Source organism: Scyliorhinus canicula, chromosome 9 (assembly GCF_902713615.1).
Source record: "Scyliorhinus canicula chromosome 9, sScyCan1.1, whole genome shotgun sequence".
Taxonomy (NCBI): domain Eukaryota; kingdom Metazoa; phylum Chordata; class Chondrichthyes; order Carcharhiniformes; family Scyliorhinidae; genus Scyliorhinus; species Scyliorhinus canicula.
In genome coordinates, this window is record NC_052154.1 from 72,730,868 (window position 1) to 72,752,588 (window position 21,721).

A 21,721-nucleotide genomic window follows, 5' to 3' on the forward strand; every position below is an offset into this window, starting at 1 on the left:
CAGTGACCCAGCCGGGAATCGAACCTGGGACCCTGGAGCTGTGAAGCATTTATGCTAACCACCATGCTACCGTGCTGCCATGCTGAACAAATTTGATTGAATGTTTTGAGCTTGTGACCAGGTGCGCAGATGAGGGTAGTGCAGTTGATGTCGTTTACATGGATTTCAGCAAAGTCTTTGACAAGGTCCCACATGGAAGACTTATGAAAAAGACAAATGCACATGGGAAACAGGGTAACTTGATAAGATGGATTTAAAATTGCCTTTGCTGCAGGATACAGAGGGTGTTGACAGTGGTTGCTTTAGTGACTGGAAACCAGTGTCCAGTGGCATACCAGAGGGATCTGTGCTGGGTCCTCTATTGTTTGTCATTTATATAAACAACATAGATGACAATGTGGGGGAAAGGATCAGTAAGTTTGCGGATGACACAAAAATGGACGAAGAAATAGACAAGTTGCAAGAAAAGGTTTTGGATTGGGGAAGATTGGGATGGTTAACAGTGAGGTTGAGTGTCTTGAATTACAGGAACATATAGATGGGATGGTCAAATGGGCAGAAAAGTGGCAGATGGAATTTAACCGTGAAAAGTGTGAGGTGATACACTTTGGAAGGAGTAATTTGACAAGGAAGCATTCAATGAATGGCTGACACTGGGAAATTCCAAGGAGGAAAAGGACCTTGGCGGGTTTGTCCATAGATCTCTGAAGGCAGAAGAGCAAGTTAATAGGGTGGTGAAAAAGGCTTATGGGACACTAACCTTTATCAATCGAGGCATAGATTACAAAAGCAGGGGGGTCATGTTGGAGGTGTATTGAACTTTGGTGAGGCCACAGCTGGAGTACTGTGCACAATTCTGGTCGCCACATTGTAGGCAGGATGTGATTGCACTGGAGGGGATGCAGTGACGATTCACCAAGATGTTGCCTGAAGTGGAACCTTTATGTTATGAAGAGAGGTTAGATAGGCTTGGGGTGTTTTCGCTGGAGCAGAGCAGGCTGAGGGGCAACCTGATCGACGTGTAGAAGATTATGAGGGGCATGGACAGAAAGCAGCTGTTCCCCTGAGGTGAAGGGTCAGTTACGAGGGGACTGAAGTTCAAGGTGAGGGGCAGGGGGTTTAAGGGGGATTTGAGGAAAAACCTTTTTACCCAGAGGGTGGTGACGGTCTGGAGTGCATTGCCTGGGAGGATGATACAGGCAGGCTGCCTCACATCCTTTAAAAAGTACCTGGATAATCATTTGGTATGTCATAACATTCAAGGCTATAGGCCAAGTGCTGACAAATGGGATTAGGTGGACAGGTTAGGTGTTTTTCATGCTTCGGTGCAGATTCAATGGGCTGAAGGGCCTCTTCTGCGCTCTATTATTCTGTGATCTTTGCCACATATTGTGTGGCACTCATACCTTCAATGCCTTCAAGCAGCCCAACAATCCTGTTCTGGCAACTGGACTGGTTCTCCTGATCATCCACATTGGCCGTCAAAACTTTCTGGGCCTCTGCCATTAACACTACTTCAGCCTCCAAAGAGGCAATCCGGTCACCATGGCCAGAAACCACCTCCTGGATCGCTGCACCCTGCGCCACCAACCACTGCTCCACCGTCTCCAAAGTTACTCAAAGGAGTGCCACTGCCACCTCAATTATCTCGGAGAGCTCCTCTACCATTGACTGCCTTTGTTCTGGAATTTCCCCATAAATAATTCCACCAATTTCTTCATTGGCCATTGGGAGAGCGTCGATAACACAGAGGGCTCTGCCATGTTTTCTTCCCCTTCACCACCTGTCCTTCAGACAGTGACTGCTGAATCTGGTGCGGGGCCATTACTTGACTTCTGCTTGGTGTTATACCCTGCAGACATCCCACAACAGAGGAGAAACCAACAAGCTTCACTTACTACCCCTTTCTTCCCATAAATCTGTCCATTAACCGGGTACCAAGGGCCAAATCCACATCGCCAAGCGGGAACCACATTGTGTGCAACCACTCACCTCATTGCCACCGCCAGAAGTATACCCACCGGTCATGTTAACAGGTGAGGCTGGGAAATTCTACAAGTTCTGGGCCTTATTTGGAACGTCCATTTTGCAGAATTTACTTTAATTTGCCAGCTCCAAAAATGCTGTTTGGGTTCAGGTTAACACTGACTGTGACCGGCATTGTGGATAGCAAAGGAGGCTGCAGAAGGAGTCGACTCAAGCTGGTTAACGGATCTGGCATGAATAGATTAAATGCTTAGACCACCCATCAGATTCAAGTTTGGCAGGGCTGGCCTAGGGCCAGAGAGTGGGCTTGGAGCAGTAAACATTACATTTAATATCAATCATGAATGGTGAATACAGGATCAGAACAGTGGTAAATATAATCACCTGATGTATCAGACAGGAGAAGATGCTTGGCCTAGCAAGCCTACCTGTTAACATCATACTTCAGGTTCCTGTTGCTGACTCTGGGCAGAATCTTCTGTTCTTGGTAAGTGTCTTGCTTGTTGTCTGAATGTTAATTCTGTGGAGGAAAGCCCGCTATAGCTTCTGTCCAACAGAACAACGGCAAGTCTTCCTTCTGACAGAGGAATTGGCAAGTTGACATCCGTCCACCAAGAGCTGCTGTCCCATGGAGTGGCGATGGTGGCCAACCGCTCCCCCGGGTTCCACTCCTCTGATGAGGCTGCCTCTCAGGGTCATGGGACAGGGCGGCACGGCTGTGCATGAGCTGCCGACAAGTGACCTGGGATCCTGCGGACTCAGAACCCCCAGAGAACGCCTGGCAGGGGCACGAAGGCCTCAGGACCTGGTATGCAGCTACCTGCCTCCACTTGAGATGTGCATCCTGGGGACACACCTAGATGTAGTGGTAGAGCTAGGAGGGCAAAGCACATCGAGAATCACTGAGGGCACTGGGGAAGGGGGTGGGTAGGTAGAGGGTGAGGGGGCTGGCAGTGGGGTAGCACCATCGGGAGATTGGGGTATTGTCAAACTCAATAAACATTTGTGCACAACTACTATGATGCCTCTGTCACTTTCGTCCGCAATGCGGGCCAACATCTGAACCCTCAGCCCATCTCTCCAGACATCTCCCCCTCCCCATGGTACTCACCCATCCCACGGCCGTGGACATGTCCCAGAGCTGTGTCCCATCCCCTGGGTGTTCGGATGTTGGCTGCTGCGTGTGTGGTGTTGCCTCCCGCAGAGTTCAAGCACAGTGTCCATGCATCAAGGCGTGACTGGGTGCTAGGCAATGATTCCTACATGCTTCATGTGGATCCACTTGGGTTGTGTGAGGTGCTCACTTAACCATGATTATCAATTCACTAATGGAGATAGCCTTCAGCCATAGGCCTCAGCAGTCGGTGGAGCAGACAGACAGGGACAAGGGCTGCCCCAGGAATGGGTACATGTGATCCAGGGTTGGCATGGTATTGCCGCATGTGGTTGTCTCCCAGTACCCCCCCCCCCCCCCCCCTCGCATGGCAGCCCACCCCCACTGAGGGTCCACCACCCCCACTGAGCACTGGGGTGGCAATACCAACACCCCGGGTTCTTTGCCCGTGAGCAAAGATGGCTACTCACCTTCTCACCTCCCCACAGAAGCCCTTCCTCCAAGTTCACGTTTTTCAAAAGGTGTACTATTGGCACCAGCATGACCACTTGCTGGGGAGGCTGATGAATAGTGGGAAGCCATTGGATTTGGGGTGGCTCTCGTTAATTGTATGGAAATAGGGCTTAAGTGATGATAATTGGTTTCTCGTCACGAGATCCCAATTTTGCCTTGGGAAGTGGGCCGGTTGCATTGCAAATTGTTAGGCACCTGCTGCGGTTCTCGTTTTCTGCCTCTTCCACTATTCACCGGCCTCGTTGATTGAACGAGAGCGCAATGAGGTTAGAGAATCGTGCCTGATGAAGCTTTCATATGGTTTCCATGGATTAACCAGATCTTTGTGTGCAGATGTGCTGAGCAACAATCCATTTGCTTTAATGATATAAAGATCAGTAAGTAAAGCTTTTATGGAAAACCCAGAAATTGATACATGAATTGAAGCTATTGGAATACTGGAAGACAGTCCCATTGAAGATAATCTGACAGTACTCACTGTGTGACTCACCTGAATGCACAGTAAAGGATTATTGTGACAGCTGAAAAGATGGCAGAAATTCCACAGCCAATCTGTGAGATGTACATCAGCGATATCAGAACGTTTTCATCCAAAGTGTTGTCCCCACCAAAATCCTTTGGGAAATAAAGGGATATGCAACACTGAGCAACAATTAATTTCTCTCTCACACAGAATAGCTTGGTGCCTGTTCAAAACATTTATGGTTAAACTTGATTATTTGGAGCAGCTCAAGTGCATGTAACTGAGTTGGAAAAGATATTGTAATCTTGTGTAGAGTGTGATGTACCATCAATTGGATGCGAGACACGATGAAGGTCCAAACTTAGGCTTTAATCAGCTAGTTGTTAGCCCGGTGGTCGACTACAGAGAAAGGCCGACAGCCGGGAACTCTGGGTACTTATACCCCACCTGGGAGGCGGGGTCTACTTGCCTCGCGACCAATTGGTGAGCAGTCACATGACTAGTCCCAGCCAATCAGACGAGAGGCACATGACTAGCCAGAGCCAATGGGAAACCAATGCTCTGCACCAATGGCAGTGCTCCCATTCATACCACCACATTCACCCCTTGTGGAGAAAGAAGGCCGGGGTGGGGGGTGTTGTAAGGGGAAGAGAGAGAGAGGGGGAGGGGGGGTCCGAGGACTGGTGGTATGAGTAGAGACAATTGAGAAGATGGGGGCTGCCCACTGGCTCATGGCAAAATGAAAAATAATAACAGTAGGATGCAAAAAAAATTACAATAGAGTCCAATAAAGTCCCATGGTTGCATCAGATGGACACTATCAGCCTGTCGGGTGCCCGTGGTGTTCTGGTGGACCGTCACAGTGGAGCCAGTGACGTTGAGCCGATGGTCGTCCTTGCCTCCGGGAGCGTCGGTCGTAGATGTGTCTCCGTACCCCGGGCCGGTGGTGGAGACGCTGTAATCGGGGAAAGAGGGGGTCTGTGCGCTGGGTCGTGGTGGCGCAAGGGGCGCTGGGGGGAATTGGGGTTGGGGTGAAGGTGTTGATGTAAGGGGAGAAGGCCGCACGCCGGCGGGTGCCAGGTCCCGAAGCGAGACCGTATCCTGCCGACCGTCGGGATACTCCACGTATGCATACTGCGGGTTGGCGTGGAGTAACTGGACTCGCTCAACCAACGGGTCGGACTTGTGCACCCGCACATGCTTCCGGAGCAAGATGGGCCCGGGGGTGGCCAGCCAGGTCGGGAGAGGGGATCCTGAGGAAGACTTCCTGGGGAAAACCAGAAGACGTTCATGAGGTGTTTGATTAGTGGTAGTACAGAGGGGAGACCGGATTGAATGGAGGGTGTCGGGGATGACCTCTTGCCAACGGGGGATAGGGAGATCTCTGGACCATAGGGCCAGCAGGATGGTCTTCCAGATGGTGCCATTCTCCCGCTCGACCTGACCGTTACCCCGGGGGTTATAACTGGTTGTCCTGCTAGAGGCTATGCCCCTGCTGAGCAGGAATTGACGCAGTTCGTCACTCATAAAGGAAGACCCCCAGTCGCTGTGGATGTACGCTGGGTAACCGAACAGGGAGAAGATGGATAGGAGGGCCTTTATGATGGTTGTTGTGGTCATGGCGGGACAGGGGATGGCAAAAGGGAAGCGGGAGTACTCATCAATAACACTCAAGAAATATGTGTTATGGTTGTTGGAGGGGAGGGGACTCTTGAAGTCTATACTGAGACGTTCGAAGGGGCGGGAGGCCTTGATCAGATGCACTCGTTCGGGGCGGTAGAAGTGCGGTTTGCACTCGGCGCAGACGTGGCAGTCCCTGGTGACGGTCCTGACTTCCTCAACGGAGTAGGACAGGTTGCGGGTCTTAATAAAGTGGTAAAATCGGGTGACCCCTGGATGGCAGAGGTCCATGTGGAGGGAGCGGAGGCGGTCAATCTGCGCGCTGGCACAGGTACCGTGGGATAGGGCATCGGGAGACTCGTTGAGCTTCCCAGGACGAAACAAGATATCGTAGTTGTACGTGGACAACTCGATCCGCCACCGTAAGATCTTGTTCTTGATCTTGCCCCTCTGTGCCTTATCGAACATGAAAGCCACTGACCGTTGGTCTGTGAGGAGGGTAAACTTCCTGCCGGCCAGATAGTGCCTCTGATATCGCACAGCTTCAACTATGGCCTGTGCCTCCTTTTCCACCGAGGAGTGGCGGATTTCGGAAGCGTGGAGGGTCCGGGAGAAGAAGGCCACGGGTCTGCCCGCTTGGTTCAGGGTGGCCGCCAGAGCTACGGCAGACGCATCGCTCTCGACCTGGAATGGGAGGGACTCGTTGATAGCATGCATTGTGGCCTTTGCGATATCCGCTTTGATGCGGCTAAAGGCCTGGTGGGCCTCCATCGACAGGGGAAAGGAGGTGGACTGGATGAGGGGGCGGGCTTTGGCGGTGTAGTTGGGGACCCACTGGGCGTAATAGGAGATGAAGCCCAGGCAACGTTTGAGGGATTTGAGGGAGTTGGGGAGAGGGAGTTCCATCAGGGGGCGCATGCGTTCGGGATTGGGGCCTATCACTCCGTTACGCACTACGTAGCCAAGGATGGCTAGACGGTCGGTGCTAAACACACACTTATCCTTATTGTAGGTTAAATTAAGGAGTTTTGTGGTTTGGAGGAATTATTGAAGGTTGATATCATGGTCCTGCTGGTCGTGGCCGCAGATGGTGACGTTATCGAGATACGGGAAGGTAGCCCGTAAACCGTGCTTGTCGACCATTCGGTCCATCTCCCGTTGGAAGACCGAGACCCCATTTGTGACACCGAGTGGAACCCTGAGGAAGTGGTAGAGGTCCCCATCTGCCTCAAACGCGGTGTACTTGCGGTCACTCGTGTGGATGGAGAGCTGGTGGTAGGCGGAGTTAAGGTCCACCGTGGAGAAGACTTTGTACTTCGCGATCCTGTTAACCAGGTCGGAAATACGGGGGAGAGGATACGCGTCCAGCTGCGTAAACCTGTTGATGGTCTGACTGTAATCGATGACCATCCGGTTTTTCTCCCCAGTCCGAACTACCAGCACTTGGGCTCGCAAGGGACTGTTGCTGGCATCGATAACTCCTTCCTTAATGAGCCTCTGGACCTCTGACCCGATGAAGGTCCGGTCCAAGGCACTGTATCGTCTGCTCCTAGTGACGACAGGTTTACAATCTGGGGTGAGATTAGCAAACAAGGAAGGGGGGTCCACTTTGAGGGACGCGAGGCTGCAGACAGTAAGTGGGGGTTAAGGGCCGCCGAATTGAAAGGTCAAGCTCTGCAGGTTGCACTGGAAATCCAGGCCCAAGAGTGCCGGAGCGCATAGACGGGGGAGAATGAGGAGTTTGTAGTTTTTGAAAACCCTCCCCGGGACCATGAGGTGATCTGGACGGAGTGCGAACCCGAGGCCAAATCGATTTTATGCTTGACTGGGTGGATGGGGAGCGCGCTGCGTCTTACCGTGTCGGGGTGGACGAAACTTTCCGTGCTCCCGGAGTCCAGTAGGCATTTTGTCTCATGCCCGTTGAGCTGGATCGTTGTCGTAGTCCTGGCGAGCGTGCGTGTTCACGACTGGTCGAGTGTAATGGAAGCAAGTCGTGGCGAGAGTTCCAGATCATCCTCGGTGGCAGAGTAATCGCTGGCAGGGCCTTCCGTGTTGGCCCAAGATGGCGGCGCCCAGGGCCCGCACGTGGAATCGTGGTCCCAAGATGGCGGCGCCCAGGACCCGGACGTGGAGCCGGGGCCCCAAGTTGGTGGTGCCCATGACCCACATGTGGCGTCCGGGACCCAAGATGGCGGTGCCCGTGGGAACCTCGTGGCGGCTGGGGGCAGTGTCAGCGGCGTCAGCGGGCCGGTCGGGGCAGCCGGGAGCTGGGGTAGGGAGGACCATGGGCCTGTTGCACGGGCCGGGAGGCAGGCCGGAGAGGTCGGTGCGTGGCGCTGGGCCCTGGGAGGGCCCGGGGGGGGCGCGATCCGCGGGCGCTGTGCGGAACAGCAGCAACCGACTTGGTCTGGCAGACCACAGCGTAATGGCCCTTCTTCCCGCAGTTCTTACACAGAGCGGAGCGGGCCGGGCAGCGTGGGCGGGGGTGTTTGGAGAGGCCGCAAAAATAGCAGCGGGGCCCTGTTAGCTTGTCGGAGCGTCCCGCAGCGCAGGCCTGGGGAGGGGGGGTCGGGGTCAGAGGAGGACGGAGGTGGCACGTGCTATGAAGTCCAGGAGGTTGCCGTGCGGCCGGGGGCGTATGCACGGGCGTTCAGGTCAGCGACCTCCAGGGAGGTCGCGAGGGTCCGTGCCTCAGCTAGGCTGAGGGCGCTCTTCTCCAGCAATAGTTGGCGGATAGAGGAGGATTGCATGCCGGCAACGTAAGCGTCTCTAATTAAAAGTTCCATGTGCTCTGTCGCAGAAACTTGGGGACAGGCGCACATTCTCCCTAGAGCCGTGAGGGCCTGGTAAAACTCGTCGAGTGACTCACCGGGGAACTGTTGTCTAGTAGTCAGGAGATGCCGTGCATATACTTCGTTGACCGGCCGGAGAAAGTGTCCTCTCAGAATATCCATCGCCGCGTCATAATCATTTTTGTCCTCAATCATTGAGTATACCGCCGTGCCCACGCACGAGTGGAGGATATGGAGTTTCTGCTCCTTGGTGGGCTTGCTGGCTGCAGATGTCAGGTAACTGTTGAAACACGCCTGCCAATGTTTAAAGATCGCAGGCGCATTTGAAGCATGCGGGCTGATGCGGAGGCAGTCTGGCTTGATGAGTAGCTCCATTTCAAAATTCTAGCTGATTAAATTGATGTACCATCAATTGGACGCGAGGCACGATGAAGGTCCAAACTTAGGCTTTAATCAGCTAGTTGTTAGCCCGGTGGTCGACTACAGAGAAAGGCCGACAGCCGGGAACTCTGGGTACTTATACCCCACCTGGGAGGCGGGGTCTACTTGCCTCGCGACCAATTGGTGAGCAGTCACATGACTAGTCCCAGCCAATCAGACGAGAGGCACATGACCAACCAGAGCCAATGGGAAACCAATGCTCTGCACCAATGGCAGTTCTCCCATTCATACCACCACATTGTGTAAAGTCGGAAATTGTGGTCATTGTGGGAGTCCTATTTTGGGGCAATTCTTTTTTTTTTATAAATGTTTTTTATTCAGTTTTCATGTTTTATATTGAACATGGGCAGCACGGTGGCCTAGTGGTTAGCACAACCGCCTCACGGCGCTGAGGTCCCAGGTTCGATCCCGGCTCTGGGTCACTGTCCGTGTGGAGTTTGCACATTCTCCCCGTGTCTGCTTGGTTTCGCCTCCACAACCCAAAAATGTGCAGAGTAGGTGGATTGGCCACGCTAAATTGCCCCTTAATAGAAAAAATAATTGGGTAATCTAAACTTAAAAAAAAAAATGTTTTATATTGAACAAATTACAAATTGTTAGAAAGAGAGAGAAAAAAAAAGAACACGCAAAAATTAACATATATATTTACAGGTAAGCATCTTCGTAATAATAACTGTGGCCTCCCCCCTTTAGCCGGCATACATATTTTACATTCCCCAATATGGCCGAGGCACATGTTTATTGGCATTTATTTACAGTTTGGTTTTGGGCCTTAGCTAGCCATCAAACCTCCATAACGAACCCGTAGCCCCCCCCACTCCCCCCGGCAACCTTCCCCCGATTCCCATCCATTTTCCCCTGATTCTTGGCCGCCCGACTATTCTTCCTCTTGTTCGTTGGCCGCAAACAGGTCCCGGAACAATTGCATGAATGGCTCCCACGTTCTGTGGAAGCCGTCGTCCGACCCTCGGATGGCGAATTTGATTTTCTCCATTTGGAGAGATTCCGAGAGGTCGGACAGCCAGTCTGCAGCTCTGGGCAGTGCTGCTGACCGCCAGCCAAACAGGATTCTACGGCGGCCGATCAGGGAGGCAAAGGCAAGGGCGTCCGCCCTCCTCCCCAGGAATAGATCTGGCTGGTCTGAAACCCCGAAGACCGCCACAATCGGGCATGGCTCCACCCTCACCCCCATCACTTTGGACATAGCCTCGAAGAAGGCTGTCCAGTACTCCACAAGTCTGGGGCAAGACCAGAACATGTGGGCATGGATGGCCGGGCCTCTTTGGCACCGTTCACATCTGTCCTCCACCTCCGGGAAGAACCTACTCATACGGTTTCTCGTTAAGTGGGCTCCATGTACCACTTTTAGTTGCGTCAGGCTGAGCCTTGCGCACGTGGAGGTGGAGTTGACCCTATGCAGTGCTTCGCTCCAGAGTCCCCACCCTATCTCCATCCCCAGGTCGTCCTCCCATTTCCTTCTTGTTGCGTCCAGTACGGTGTCGTCCCTTTCTACCAGTCGGTCATACATGTCGCTACAGTTCCCTTTCTCTAGGATACTTGCGTCCAGTAGGTCTTCCAGTAGCGTCTGTCGTGGCGGTTGTGGGTACATCCTTGTCTCCTTTCGTAGAAAGTTTTTGAGCTGCAGGTACAGTAGCTCGTTCCCCCCAGCTAGCTGAAATTTCTCTGTCAGTTCGTCCAGTGTTGCGATCCTGTCGTCCGTGTATAGGTCCCTGACTGTCAGTGTTCCCCCCGTCCTGCCTCCACCTTTTGAAGGTGGCGTCAGTCAGTGCTGGTGTGAACCTATGGTTGTTGCAGATGGGAGCCTTGTCCGACATTTTGGTCAGGCCAAATTGCTGCCGCAGTTGGTTCCAGGATTGGAGGGTGGCTGTCACCACTGGGCTGCTGGAGTGTTTTTTGGGTGGGGATGGGAGTGCTGCCGTGGCGAGGACCCGGAGGGAGGTCCCCATGCAGAAGGCCTCCTCCGCACGCACCCACTCGGTTTCTGGCTCCTGGATCCATCCTCTTACTCGCTCGGCTGTTGCCGCCCAGTGGTAGAATTGTAGATTCGGGAGGGCTAGCTCCCCCCTGGATTTTGTTTTTTGTAGGACCTTCTTTGGGATCCTAGCATTTTTACCCCCCCCCATACGAACGCCATGATAAGTTTGTCCAGCGCTTTGAAAAAGGCCTTGGGGATGTAGATCGGAATGGATCTAAACAGGAAGTGGAACCTGGGCAGTACGTTCATTTTGATCGTCTGGACTCTCCCTGCGAGGGAGAGTGGGAGTGTGTTCCATCTTTGCAGGTCCTTTTTAACTTCCTCCGTCAGGCTGGTGAGGTTCCATTTGTGGATCCCTTTCCAGTCATGGACTATTTGGATCCCCAGGTAGCGGAATTTGTGTCGGGCTTGTTTGAACGGCAGCCCCTTTAGAGCTGCCCCCCCTCCCCCCCCCCTCTTGCGGGTGTACTGGGAAGATCTCACTTTTGCTCATGATGAGTTTGTAGCCCGAGAAGGCTCCAAACTCTTTCAGGAGCGTGATGATTCCATCCATGCTGCTTTGTGGGTCCGAGATATAGAGGAGCAGATCATCCGCATAGAGTGAGACTCTGTGCTCTCTACCTCCCCTTCGGATCCCCCTCCAATTTTTTGCTGCCCTGAGCGCGATTGCTAGCGGTTCGATTGCTAATGCGAACAGCAGCGGGGACAGTGGGCATCCTTGTCTGGTGCCCCTGTGCAGCTGGAAGTATTTGGAGTTGGTATCGTTGGTCCGTACACTCGCCATGGGAGCGTTGTATAGGAGCTTTACCCAAGCGGTGAACCCTGTTCCAAACCCGAACCGCCCCAGTACCTCTATGAGGTATTTCCATTCGACTCTGTCGAAGGCCTTTTCTGCGTCCAGGGAGACGATCACCTCTTGTGTTCTCTCCCCGGAGGGGGTCATTATCACGTTCAGCAGGCGCCTGATGTTCGCGGTAAGCTGTCTACCTTTGACGAAGCCCGTCTGGTCCTCTGTGACCACCTCAGGTACACAGTCTTCTAGCATTTTGGCTAGGATTTTTACCAGTATTTTGGCGTCTGCGTTCAGCAGAGATATGGGTCTGTATGACCCACATTCCGTTGGGTCTTTGTCTTTCTTAGGTATCAGCGAGATTGAGGCCTGTGCTAACGTGGGTGGCAGTGTGCCCCTAGCTAGCGAGTCTGTGAACATCTCCCGCAGGTGCGGGGCCAGCGCTGTCGCAAATTTTTTGTAGAAGTCCACCAGGAATCCGTCCGGTCCCGGCGCCTTCCCCGTCTGCATGGAGCTAATGCTGTCCATGATCTCTCCCAGTGCTAGTGGTGCTTCCAGGTCCCGTTTCCTGCCCTCTCCCACGACTGGTATATCCAGTCCATCAAGGAACCGGTTCATCCCAGCCTTCCCCGTTGGGGGTTCTGAGGTTGGGGCAATTCTTGAAGAGGAGTTATGAAGTCTGGCAGAACCTGGATCCAAAAGTCACCACATGTTATCTAGAGAGAGTGATTATAGACACTTACATTTTGGGATGATTTTGTGGACATTCATGGGCTATCTGTGAATCTCATCAGACATGCCTCCTAATCATACAGGTTTACAACACATGTAAATTCTGTTTAGGTTCAAATTGAAACTGGATATTTCAAGGTTATTTCAATGGGTGCCTTATGTAAATGGTGTTTATTTGCCATTGGTAAAATATCAGGGGATGGATTCTCCATTTCTAAGGCCAGGTGTTGACGCCAGCGGAGCATGTGTAGAGTTTTACGACAGAAAAATCATCGCAACGCCTGCACCGATTCAGCTACTTTTAATGGGCTAGCACCAGCACCATATGGTGCTAGTCCATGAAAAACATGCCAGATTCGTTGGGTCCGTGATTTGCACTCAGGAGGCTGACACGCCACAGCCGCTCTTAAACAGTTCTTCCCCCCACATACACCGTCCCAGTCAACAAGATGGCTGGAAGGAGAGCAGTGCCACGATTCAGGGACGCTGAGACCCTCCTGGACGCAGTGGAGGGGAGGCGGATGACCCGATACCCCGGCCTGGGAGGAAGGCTGACAGGTGCCACTGTTCGCAGTGCCCGGGAGCAGGTGGCATAGGCAAGCCGGCATCCGGTGCAGGAAGAAACTGCACAACTTCCTCAGGGTGGCCAGGATGAGTTGGCTGCACCGTGCCCCTGGCATTAACACTGCCCCTCCACACACCCATAACCTGGCCCCTGCCCTCCGGGGGATGGCCGAACACCCACCCATCCCCCGCATGCCAGCACCCATGCCAGCCACCATGGCCGGGTGCCCTGGCCTCTGAGGCCACCATCTGCCCAACCCCTGGGCCGCATGCATTGGACCATCTAAAAGTTCTGTTGCATGTGATTCCAGCCGCCGCCCCCCCACCAGGAGAAGGCTGCGCAGAAACGCCGGGAGCAGGAGAAGATCGGTGGGGGACCATCAGACCTGCGGCCCCTCACAGTGCCCGAGCAGAGGACCCTGAATATGGCCGGTGGCCCAGGGGAAAGGGAGGCTTCCGGGGTGGAGAGTGGTCATGGACAAGGAAGTGAGACCCCGCTGAATTGTGGTTCCCCATGACATGTTTGTCGAGAGCCCCCTGTCACCCCCATACTACCCTCACCCCGGCACTCCCCTCACCCCCACACTCCCCTCAACCCCACGCCTCCCTCATCCCCACACTCCCCTCATCCGCACATCCCCCTCACCACTCTCACCCCCACACTCCCCTCACCCCCACACCACTCTTATCCCCATACCCCCCTCATCCCCACACTCCCCTCACCCCACACCACTCTCATCCCCACATCCTCCTCACACCACTCTTACCCCCATACCCCCCTCATCCCCACTCCCCTCATCCCCACACGCCCCTCATTCCCACACTCCCCTCACCCCACACGCCCCTCACCCCCACACTCCCCTCACCCCCACACTCCCCTCACCCCCACACCACTCTTACCCCCATACCCCCCTCATCCCCACACTCCCCTCACCCCCACGCCACTCTTACCCCCATACCCCCTCATCCCCACACTCCCCTCATCCCCACACACCCCTCACCCCCACACCATGCTCACCCCCACATCCCACTCATATCTACACCACTCTTACCCCCATACCCCCTCATCCCCACACTCCCCTCATCCCCACACTCCCCTCACCCTCACACGCCCCTCATCCCCACACTCCCCTCACCCCCACACCACTCTCACACCCATAACCCCCTCATCCCCACAACCCCCTCAGCCCCAAACTCCCCTCCCCCCACACTCACCTCACCCCCACACCACTCTCACCTCCACACCTCCCTCATCCCCACACTCCCCTCATCCCCACACCCCCTAATCCCCACACTCCCCTCTTCCCCACACCCCCACACCACTCTCACCCCCACACCTCCCTCATCCCCACACTCTCCTCATCCACACACCACCCTCACCCCCACACCACCCCCAGCCCCCCTGCCCACTGCCTAATCATGCAGGTTGTCTTGTATCCTGCAGGACCTGCCGGAGAAGGGGCGGGTCCATCGGGTGTTCCCCGCCCCCAGACTGCCGAGCACTGATGGGGAGACTACCCCGGACACCAGCCCTCCGCCCGAGACTCAGGACACCCCGGAGCTCGGTTTGGAGGATGACGGAGATTTTCTCCAGCTGTCTCCAACACCCACCACCATCCCAGAGACTCTCAGCTCGGTTGGGCACTTTAGTGAACAAGCTCCTGGCTCACCACATAGGGGGAGGTAGGAGCACCCAAGGAGCCGGGCGGTTGTAGGGCAGACTGACCCCATGAACTAGCTGCCGTCCAGACAGGTCCTGGGCTTCTGGAACATCCAGTCCCAGCCACAGTGCAGAAGCAGTCAGAGGGACAGGGACCATAAGAGGTGATGTCGGCGAGCATCCAGCACCTGAGGGCGCAGGTGGAGGAGTCCGTGCAGCGTAGGATGTGGTGCCGGCCATGCGTGCCATCCAGGCAAACACCACACTGGTGGCTTCGGTGGTGGAGGCACTGGCGGGGGGGGGGGGGGGGGGGGGGGGGGTCGGGCGACGATTTTGGCTGTGGATCAGCATGTCCAAGGCCAAGGGCATTCTGTGCAGGTGGCGGCCGAAGCCCAGGAGAGGACTGCACTCTCACAGGCAGCCATGTGCCAGAGCCACCTGGACATTGCAGCGGCGCTCCTCTGTATGGCTCAGTCACAGCAGGCCATGGCTGAGAATGTTGGTGGCATTGCCCAGGTGCTTGCTGTGGTGCAGACACTAAGGGAGGTGGCCCAGTCATTGGCTGATGTGACACAGACCCAGAGGGTGGTGGCACAATCGCAGCATGATGTGGTGTAGTCCCAGAGGGAGATGGTCCACTCCCTGTGCTCCATAACCGCGAGCATGCAGACCCTGGTTGAGACCAGAGCCTTACAGGACAGGTAGTGCCAGGTGGCGGGGGAGCCTCAGAGGATCACTCCGCTCGCACTCCCGTCCCATGGAGTAGCCCAGGGGCCATCGGGCACCTCGAGGGAGGAGAAGGTGATGGGGCCCTTGCCGGTGACTCCCGCAGGGGAGATGTCAGAACACTGCAGCACCTTGGACTCTCCTCCTCCTGTCCCTGGTGCATCTGGTGGGCAGCAGGCAGAACAGGGCAGCACCACGCCACCCGGGACACCTGAGCAGCGCATCCAGGCCGGTCGCCCAAAGAGACGCACGCCAACGGGGACCTTTGTCGCAGGGCCGGAATCACAGCATTCCGCCTCCACTCCTGCTGGGGAACCACCTAGGCATAGTGTCAGGGCCCATAAGGCCAGAAAGTTAGACACCAGTTAAGTTGGCATGGGTGCAGGGCACAGCTTAGTTGCAGGGGCTAGGGCACAGACTATACATATTTGTTCACAAAAAACACCTGTTACCACCATTACAACCTGCGTTGGTGCTCTGTCTGATGGGTCTGTGGGGTGGGCTGGTCCGGGCAGGCCGGGGGAGGGGGGATATTGGTCGAGGCACCTGAACTTCATCTTCAGGAGACCAAAGCACCACTTGATTACACCTCTGGTCGCGACATGGGCGTCATTGTAGCTGGTCTTCGTGTCGGTCTGTGGCCTGTGGATAGGTGTCATCAGCCACGCCTGCAGCGAGTAGACCTGTCACCCAGGAGCCATCCCCTCAGCCGGGGAGGCGGGGGGGGGGGGGGGGGGGGAGGGGGGGGGGGTACACACGAGGCCTCATGTGGCGTCTTCTTGGCACCTCCCCCTCCTGGGCCTGTTGGGTGGCCTGCCCTCCAGTCTGTGTGTCTGCCACCTGATCCTCTGCAGTGCGCTCTGCTGCTGCAGCTTCCACCTCCTCTTCGAGCGGCTCCTGCTCATACAGCCGCAGGGCATCCTGCAGAGCATCAGCTATCACAATTGCTGGTTGAACTCCAAATGCCATTGTCTGCAGGGGGTGAAAAACCAACATGTTAGCATGGTGCATTCTCCCGTGCCCAACCAGGTTCCAAGGGCTGCACGGTGGCCCCGGTTGGCAGTGCAGGCTGCACCCCATCGTTCCTCCTCACCGCCCCCCCCACTCTTACTCCTGCCCCATCAGTGGCAGGCATCGTTGGGGCCTCTGGCTGTAACGCCCGTCCCTGATGCCAGGGGTACAGTTGGCTGACGCTGCTCTCTCTGGGGGCTGCCTTGGGTGTGGTCCTGGGTGGTCCGCCGGTGAGTGGCGGCCGGTTGGGTGGGGTCTTTGGGGCAGGGGGAGTGCGGTGTGGTGGGGGGGTAGGGTGTGGGGGTGGGTGCACCCATACGGCCGGTGTAGAACCAGGTTCCAGGGTGGGTGGTCAGTTAGTGCGCAGCAAGATGACCGCTGTAATGGCGGTCGTGCCTGGGCACTGTCCAGATCCATGGGGGAGGGGTCACCCCGGCAGCTCGTCCTGTTACCCCCTCCTCCGGCCCTGACAGGGTCCCCCCCCATCCCAGGTAGCACGGCAGCAGTCCGCAGTCGCTCCTCTCCGTGTCCAAATTCTTCTCCCTCTCTCTCAGCAGCCACCATGCCAGGTTCACAAATTTTAAAACCACAAGTGGACTGCGCGTTGGGAACTTGGGCCTCGGAGGCAGAGGATCGCGGAGACCCCAGAGAATACAGGGTCAGGCCCGCTAAACATATGCAAACGCCGTTTTAATGCTGTGTGCATCGCACTTACGCCATTTTCGAGGTGCCGGAGAAACGTGATCTGGCATCGAACCGGTGCCTACCGCGATTTTGGCATTGGAGGCTATTCTCCACCCAATCGCGTTTCCGATTTTGCGACGGCCGACGGAGAGTCCCGTCCCAATCCTTTCTGATTTTGTCTAGTCAAACCGTTGGCTTTTTCTGTCAGAGCAGAAGGTCCAGAGGTTCTGATGTCTCTGCCAGGTAGGCTGCTTTGTTATAGGTGCCCTGATATCTAAGTGACCCAGTATCCAGGTTTGGGAGTTTGCCAGTTGAAAGCAGTATCCCTGCATTGTTTCCAATGGTACGTGACTGCATTGGAGAATTTCTTCCATGTCAAGTGCAATTTCAGCTGGTAATCTTCAAAAACCATTGTTGTCTGGGAGAGGATTGAAATATGAGCAGCCAGGTTAAGTTCACTCCTTGGGTTTGAGCATGGAGATTCACAAATTATGACATATTTTCATAGAAACCTTGGCAAAGTAACAGCAAATGAAGACTTTGAAGGAGAGGCTAAAATGCTCAAATTAGGAAAATATTTCAGGGGATTAAAGGGATAGATGGAGATGCCTGTTAGTGATGAGAGACACACTACCACATCTCGGGCGCAATTCTCCGCTCCCCACACCGGGTGGGAGAATCGCGGGAGGGCCGGGCGAAACACGACACGCCGCCCTGGCACCCCCCGCGATTCTCCCACCCCGGATGGGCCGAGCGGCCTGAAGACTCCGACGGGTTCACGCCGGCGGCAACGACACCTGGTCGCTGCCGGCGTGAACATCACGCGACAGGTAAGTGTGGGGCCTGTGGGGGGCAGAGAGGGGATCGAGCACCACGGGCGTGCTCAGGAGGTGACTGGCCCGCGATCGGTGCCCACCGATTGTCAGGCCACGTCTCTAAGAGAAGCACTCTTTCCCCTCTGCCGCCCTGCAAGATCAAGCCGCCACATCTTGCGGGGCAGTGGAGGGGAAGACGGCAACCGCGCATGCGCGGGTTGGAGCCAGCCAACCTGTGCATGCGCGGCTGACATCACTTAGGCGCCACCGGCCGCGTCATTCTTGGCGCACCGCTTTGACGCAAGCGTGAAGGCCTGGTGGCCGAGTTTCCCGCAGCGCCACTCCTAGCCCCCCCCCCCCCCCCCCCCCGGGGGGGGGGGATAGGGGGCGAGGAGCGGCGTTGCGGAGAATTTCGCCCCTCATCTGTGAGAGTGAGAGCCTTCTCCCGCGGATGGAGGTGGCTAGCACGAGGGGACATAGCCTTAAATTGAGGGGTAATAGATATAGGACAGACGTCAGAGGTAGGTTTTTTATGCAAAGAGTGGTGAGGCCGTGGAATGCCCTACCTGCAACAGTAGTGAACTCACCAACATTGAGGGCATTTAAAAGTTTATTGGATAAGCATATGGATGATAATGGCATAGTGTAGGTTAGATGGCCTTTAGTTTTTGACTTCCCATGTCGGTGCAACATCGTGGGCCGAAGGGCCTGTACTGCGCTGTATCGTTCTATGTTCTATGTTCTATCTCTGAATGTTGTGCAGTGACCAGAATCTATAACTTACCATTAACACAGCAAAGTAGGACAGATGATTACACTGGCATATGGTTTGATCATCCTGCATTGTTGTTATACAACCAGTAGGCTTCCACTCATCTTCGATGGTATCTGTAACACACGTTGATGGTCTAAAAATTACCGTTTAAATAGCCTTTCTTAAACTAACTAAAATACGTTTCCAGGCCTTTTGCTTACCATTCTCACTTTCATACAAGAATACACACTGATGGCGAGATTTATTCTGAAAGAAAAAGCATTTGGTTAGTGTGTGTTTACTACAAAGCTCTTGGAGTGTCTGTTAAACCATGGGTATACCACCATGGAGACCACTGCCTGTAGAATATAACACTCAGCCGACAACTGAAGTATATTGTTAATTGCATCTCACACTGGGATCAATAACAACTTAGCTGTGCCTTTCCATGCTCGGGCACATTTGCAGAGTTTTGCTATTGTTTAATGTTCTATGATCAGAGGCAAAAATGGCCACTTCCTAATTTTATTAAAATGCTGGAACATATATTTTGAAAGTCCTCAGGAAATCAAGAGCACATGGTTTTATAAGGCTGAAGCTCTATTACACGCAGTGTGCATTTAAGGTGGAGTAAAACTAACTACTGCGGCAGTCTCAAAGCTGTTGCTTTACCATACTAAAATACCAGAACTAGATTCTTGATGCACCTTCAATCTGATTTTGCATCAATGCAAATTGGTTATTCTATTATTGGTTATTCTCTCTCAGGATGCATATTTGCATCCTGAGAGAGAATAACCAATAAACACACAGGACACAGAACAACCAATCTCCAGACAGGACACTGCAGGGTACATTACCACTATAAAACACACGAGGCATCAAGACTCTGCCTCTTCTCACTGGATACAGCTACAGAGATAGCCAGGGTGCACAGTAAAGTGAGCACTGTCTCCATGTGACAGAGAGCCAGTCTGATTAAGCCAGACAGAGGTTAGCAGCTTAGATTAATAGAGCGTCAGCCCACAGCAGATTTTGTACAGCAATCAGCAGGTTCAATAAATGAGTGTTGAACCATCTCCTGTGTCGGAAGCCTGTTTCTAGTCTTACTGCATCCAGTTGCAGTCAGTGTTATCCAATTCATATAACACATCATGGTACCATTTCAAATGAACCTACCTCGAGTGAATCTGCAACGAACAGCAAGCAACCATCCAGCGGCATGGAAAAGATCCAGCCCCCTCCGCAACTCTGGATCTCCGGCAACCTCGGCGCCAACTGGAGGGTCTTCAAACAGAAGTTCCTCCTGTATATCGAGGCCTCCTTGAGGCAGCATCAGATGCCAGGAAGATCGTGCTGCTCCTCTTGACTGCGGGGGATCAAGCCATCTACATTTAACTTGCTCACGTTTGCCGATGGCGAAGACAAGACCAAGTTCAAGACAGTTCTGCTGAAATTCGACACCACTGCGAAGTCGAGGTGAATGAGAGCTTTGTGCGGTACATCTTCCAACAGGCTTCAGGGTAAGGATGAACCTTTTCAGACCTTTTGACCCATCTCCACATCCGAGCGCAGTCATGTAATTATGACTCGACTGCTGATTCCATGATCCGGGATCAGATAGTTTTCGGGGTCCATTCCGACTCCCTGCGGGAGTAGCTCCTCAAAATCAAACATATGATCCTCTCTATTGCCATCGAAACATGCGTTGTCCGTGAACATGCCAGCAATCGCTACTCCTGCATCAAGGCGGCAGAAAATGGAAAGCTGGCCTCCGACGAGGCAGAAAGGGTGCAGGCCATCACAAGAATGCAAGGACTGAGCATCGAGGAGAGTGGCCGTTTTGCGCGCTTTTCCCGGGTCCCTACGCATGCGCACCAAGACCAGGAGGACGATGAGGCCGAAAACCCTACTGCGCATGTGCGAACGTTGGCCGACCGCACTGCGCATGCGCGAAGGCACACGGAACGCGCTGACATCAGCGTCATGATGTGTCAAAATTGTGGCTCCGCCCATTTAAAGCGGCAATGTCCACCAAAAGAAGGCGATTTCTACAATGCGGAAAGCCTGGGCATTATGCGGCCTTATGCAGGTCAGCTCCACGGATCAACAGCCAGCGATCCCAGCTGCAGCGCAGATGTGTCCTCTGCATACAACAAGGCATGCAGGATTCCGATCCCGACAGCCCAACGGACCCCGATGCTGACTCCTTCGAGTCTCCATCTCGGGTGGGTATCATCACAACACGCGAGCTTGTCTCCTCTGCTCCTGCAAAACGTCTTTCAATCTTAAATGTGGATCCTGACGACGAATGGCATGCTGTCATCACGGTCAACCAGTGCCGCATCCGATTCAAATTGGACACTGGCGTGTCTGCGAATCTAATATCCCAGTCAGACCTCGACAGCATCCGAGACCAACCCAGAATTCTTTCACCAGCTCCTTGACTACAATGGCAATGCCATTGCTGCTAGTGGATCGTGTCAGCTAGGTGTCTCTCACAAGGCAATCAAGGCGATGTTAAGATTCAAGATCGTCCAGCCTGACAAGGCATCCCTGCTCGGTGCTCGCGCATGCAAACTCCTAAATCTGGTCCAGCGAGTCTATGCCATGTCCTTTGCACCTGCAACTGCCTCGTTCAATGCACATCTAGAGGCTGAGATAGATGACATCATCACGCAATATCGCGATGTGTTCGATGGGGTGAGCACGCTCTCGTATCGCTACAAGATACTACTCAAGCCGAATGCCACCCCAGTCATCCATGCACCACGCCAGGTGTCGCTGCGTCTCAAGGATCGTCTAAAAATGCAGCTGCGAGAGCTCAAAGACCAGGGCATCATTTCAAAGGTCACGGAACCAACAGACTGGGTCAGCTCCATGGTCTGCGTCAAGAAACCCTCAGGTGAACAACGAATTTGCATCGATCCCAAAGACCTGAATCGCAACATCATGCGAGAACACTACCCGATCCCGAAGCATGAAGAATTAACCTGTGAGATGGCTCATGCCAAATTCTTCACCAAGCTGGACGCCTCACATGGTTTCTCGCAAATACAA

The 21,721-nt window shown here is 54.2% G+C and overlaps 1 protein-coding gene across 1 annotated transcript in view; it reads right to left on the reverse strand.

The window, feature by feature from the left end:
* The window catches only part of LOC119971420 (adhesion G-protein coupled receptor G2-like), a 198,378-nt gene that overhangs the window by 39,512 nt on the left and 137,145 nt on the right, over nucleotides 1-21,721 (reverse strand). The window contains exons 8-10 of the mRNA XM_038806911.1: nucleotides 18,883-18,928; nucleotides 18,692-18,795; nucleotides 4,104-4,228 (exon numbers count right to left, since the gene is read on the reverse strand). Of these exons, the coding sequence (XP_038662839.1) occupies nucleotides 4,104-4,228; nucleotides 18,692-18,795; nucleotides 18,883-18,928 (275 nt within the window). The remainder of the gene's footprint in view (nucleotides 1-4,103; nucleotides 4,229-18,691; nucleotides 18,796-18,882; nucleotides 18,929-21,721) is intronic.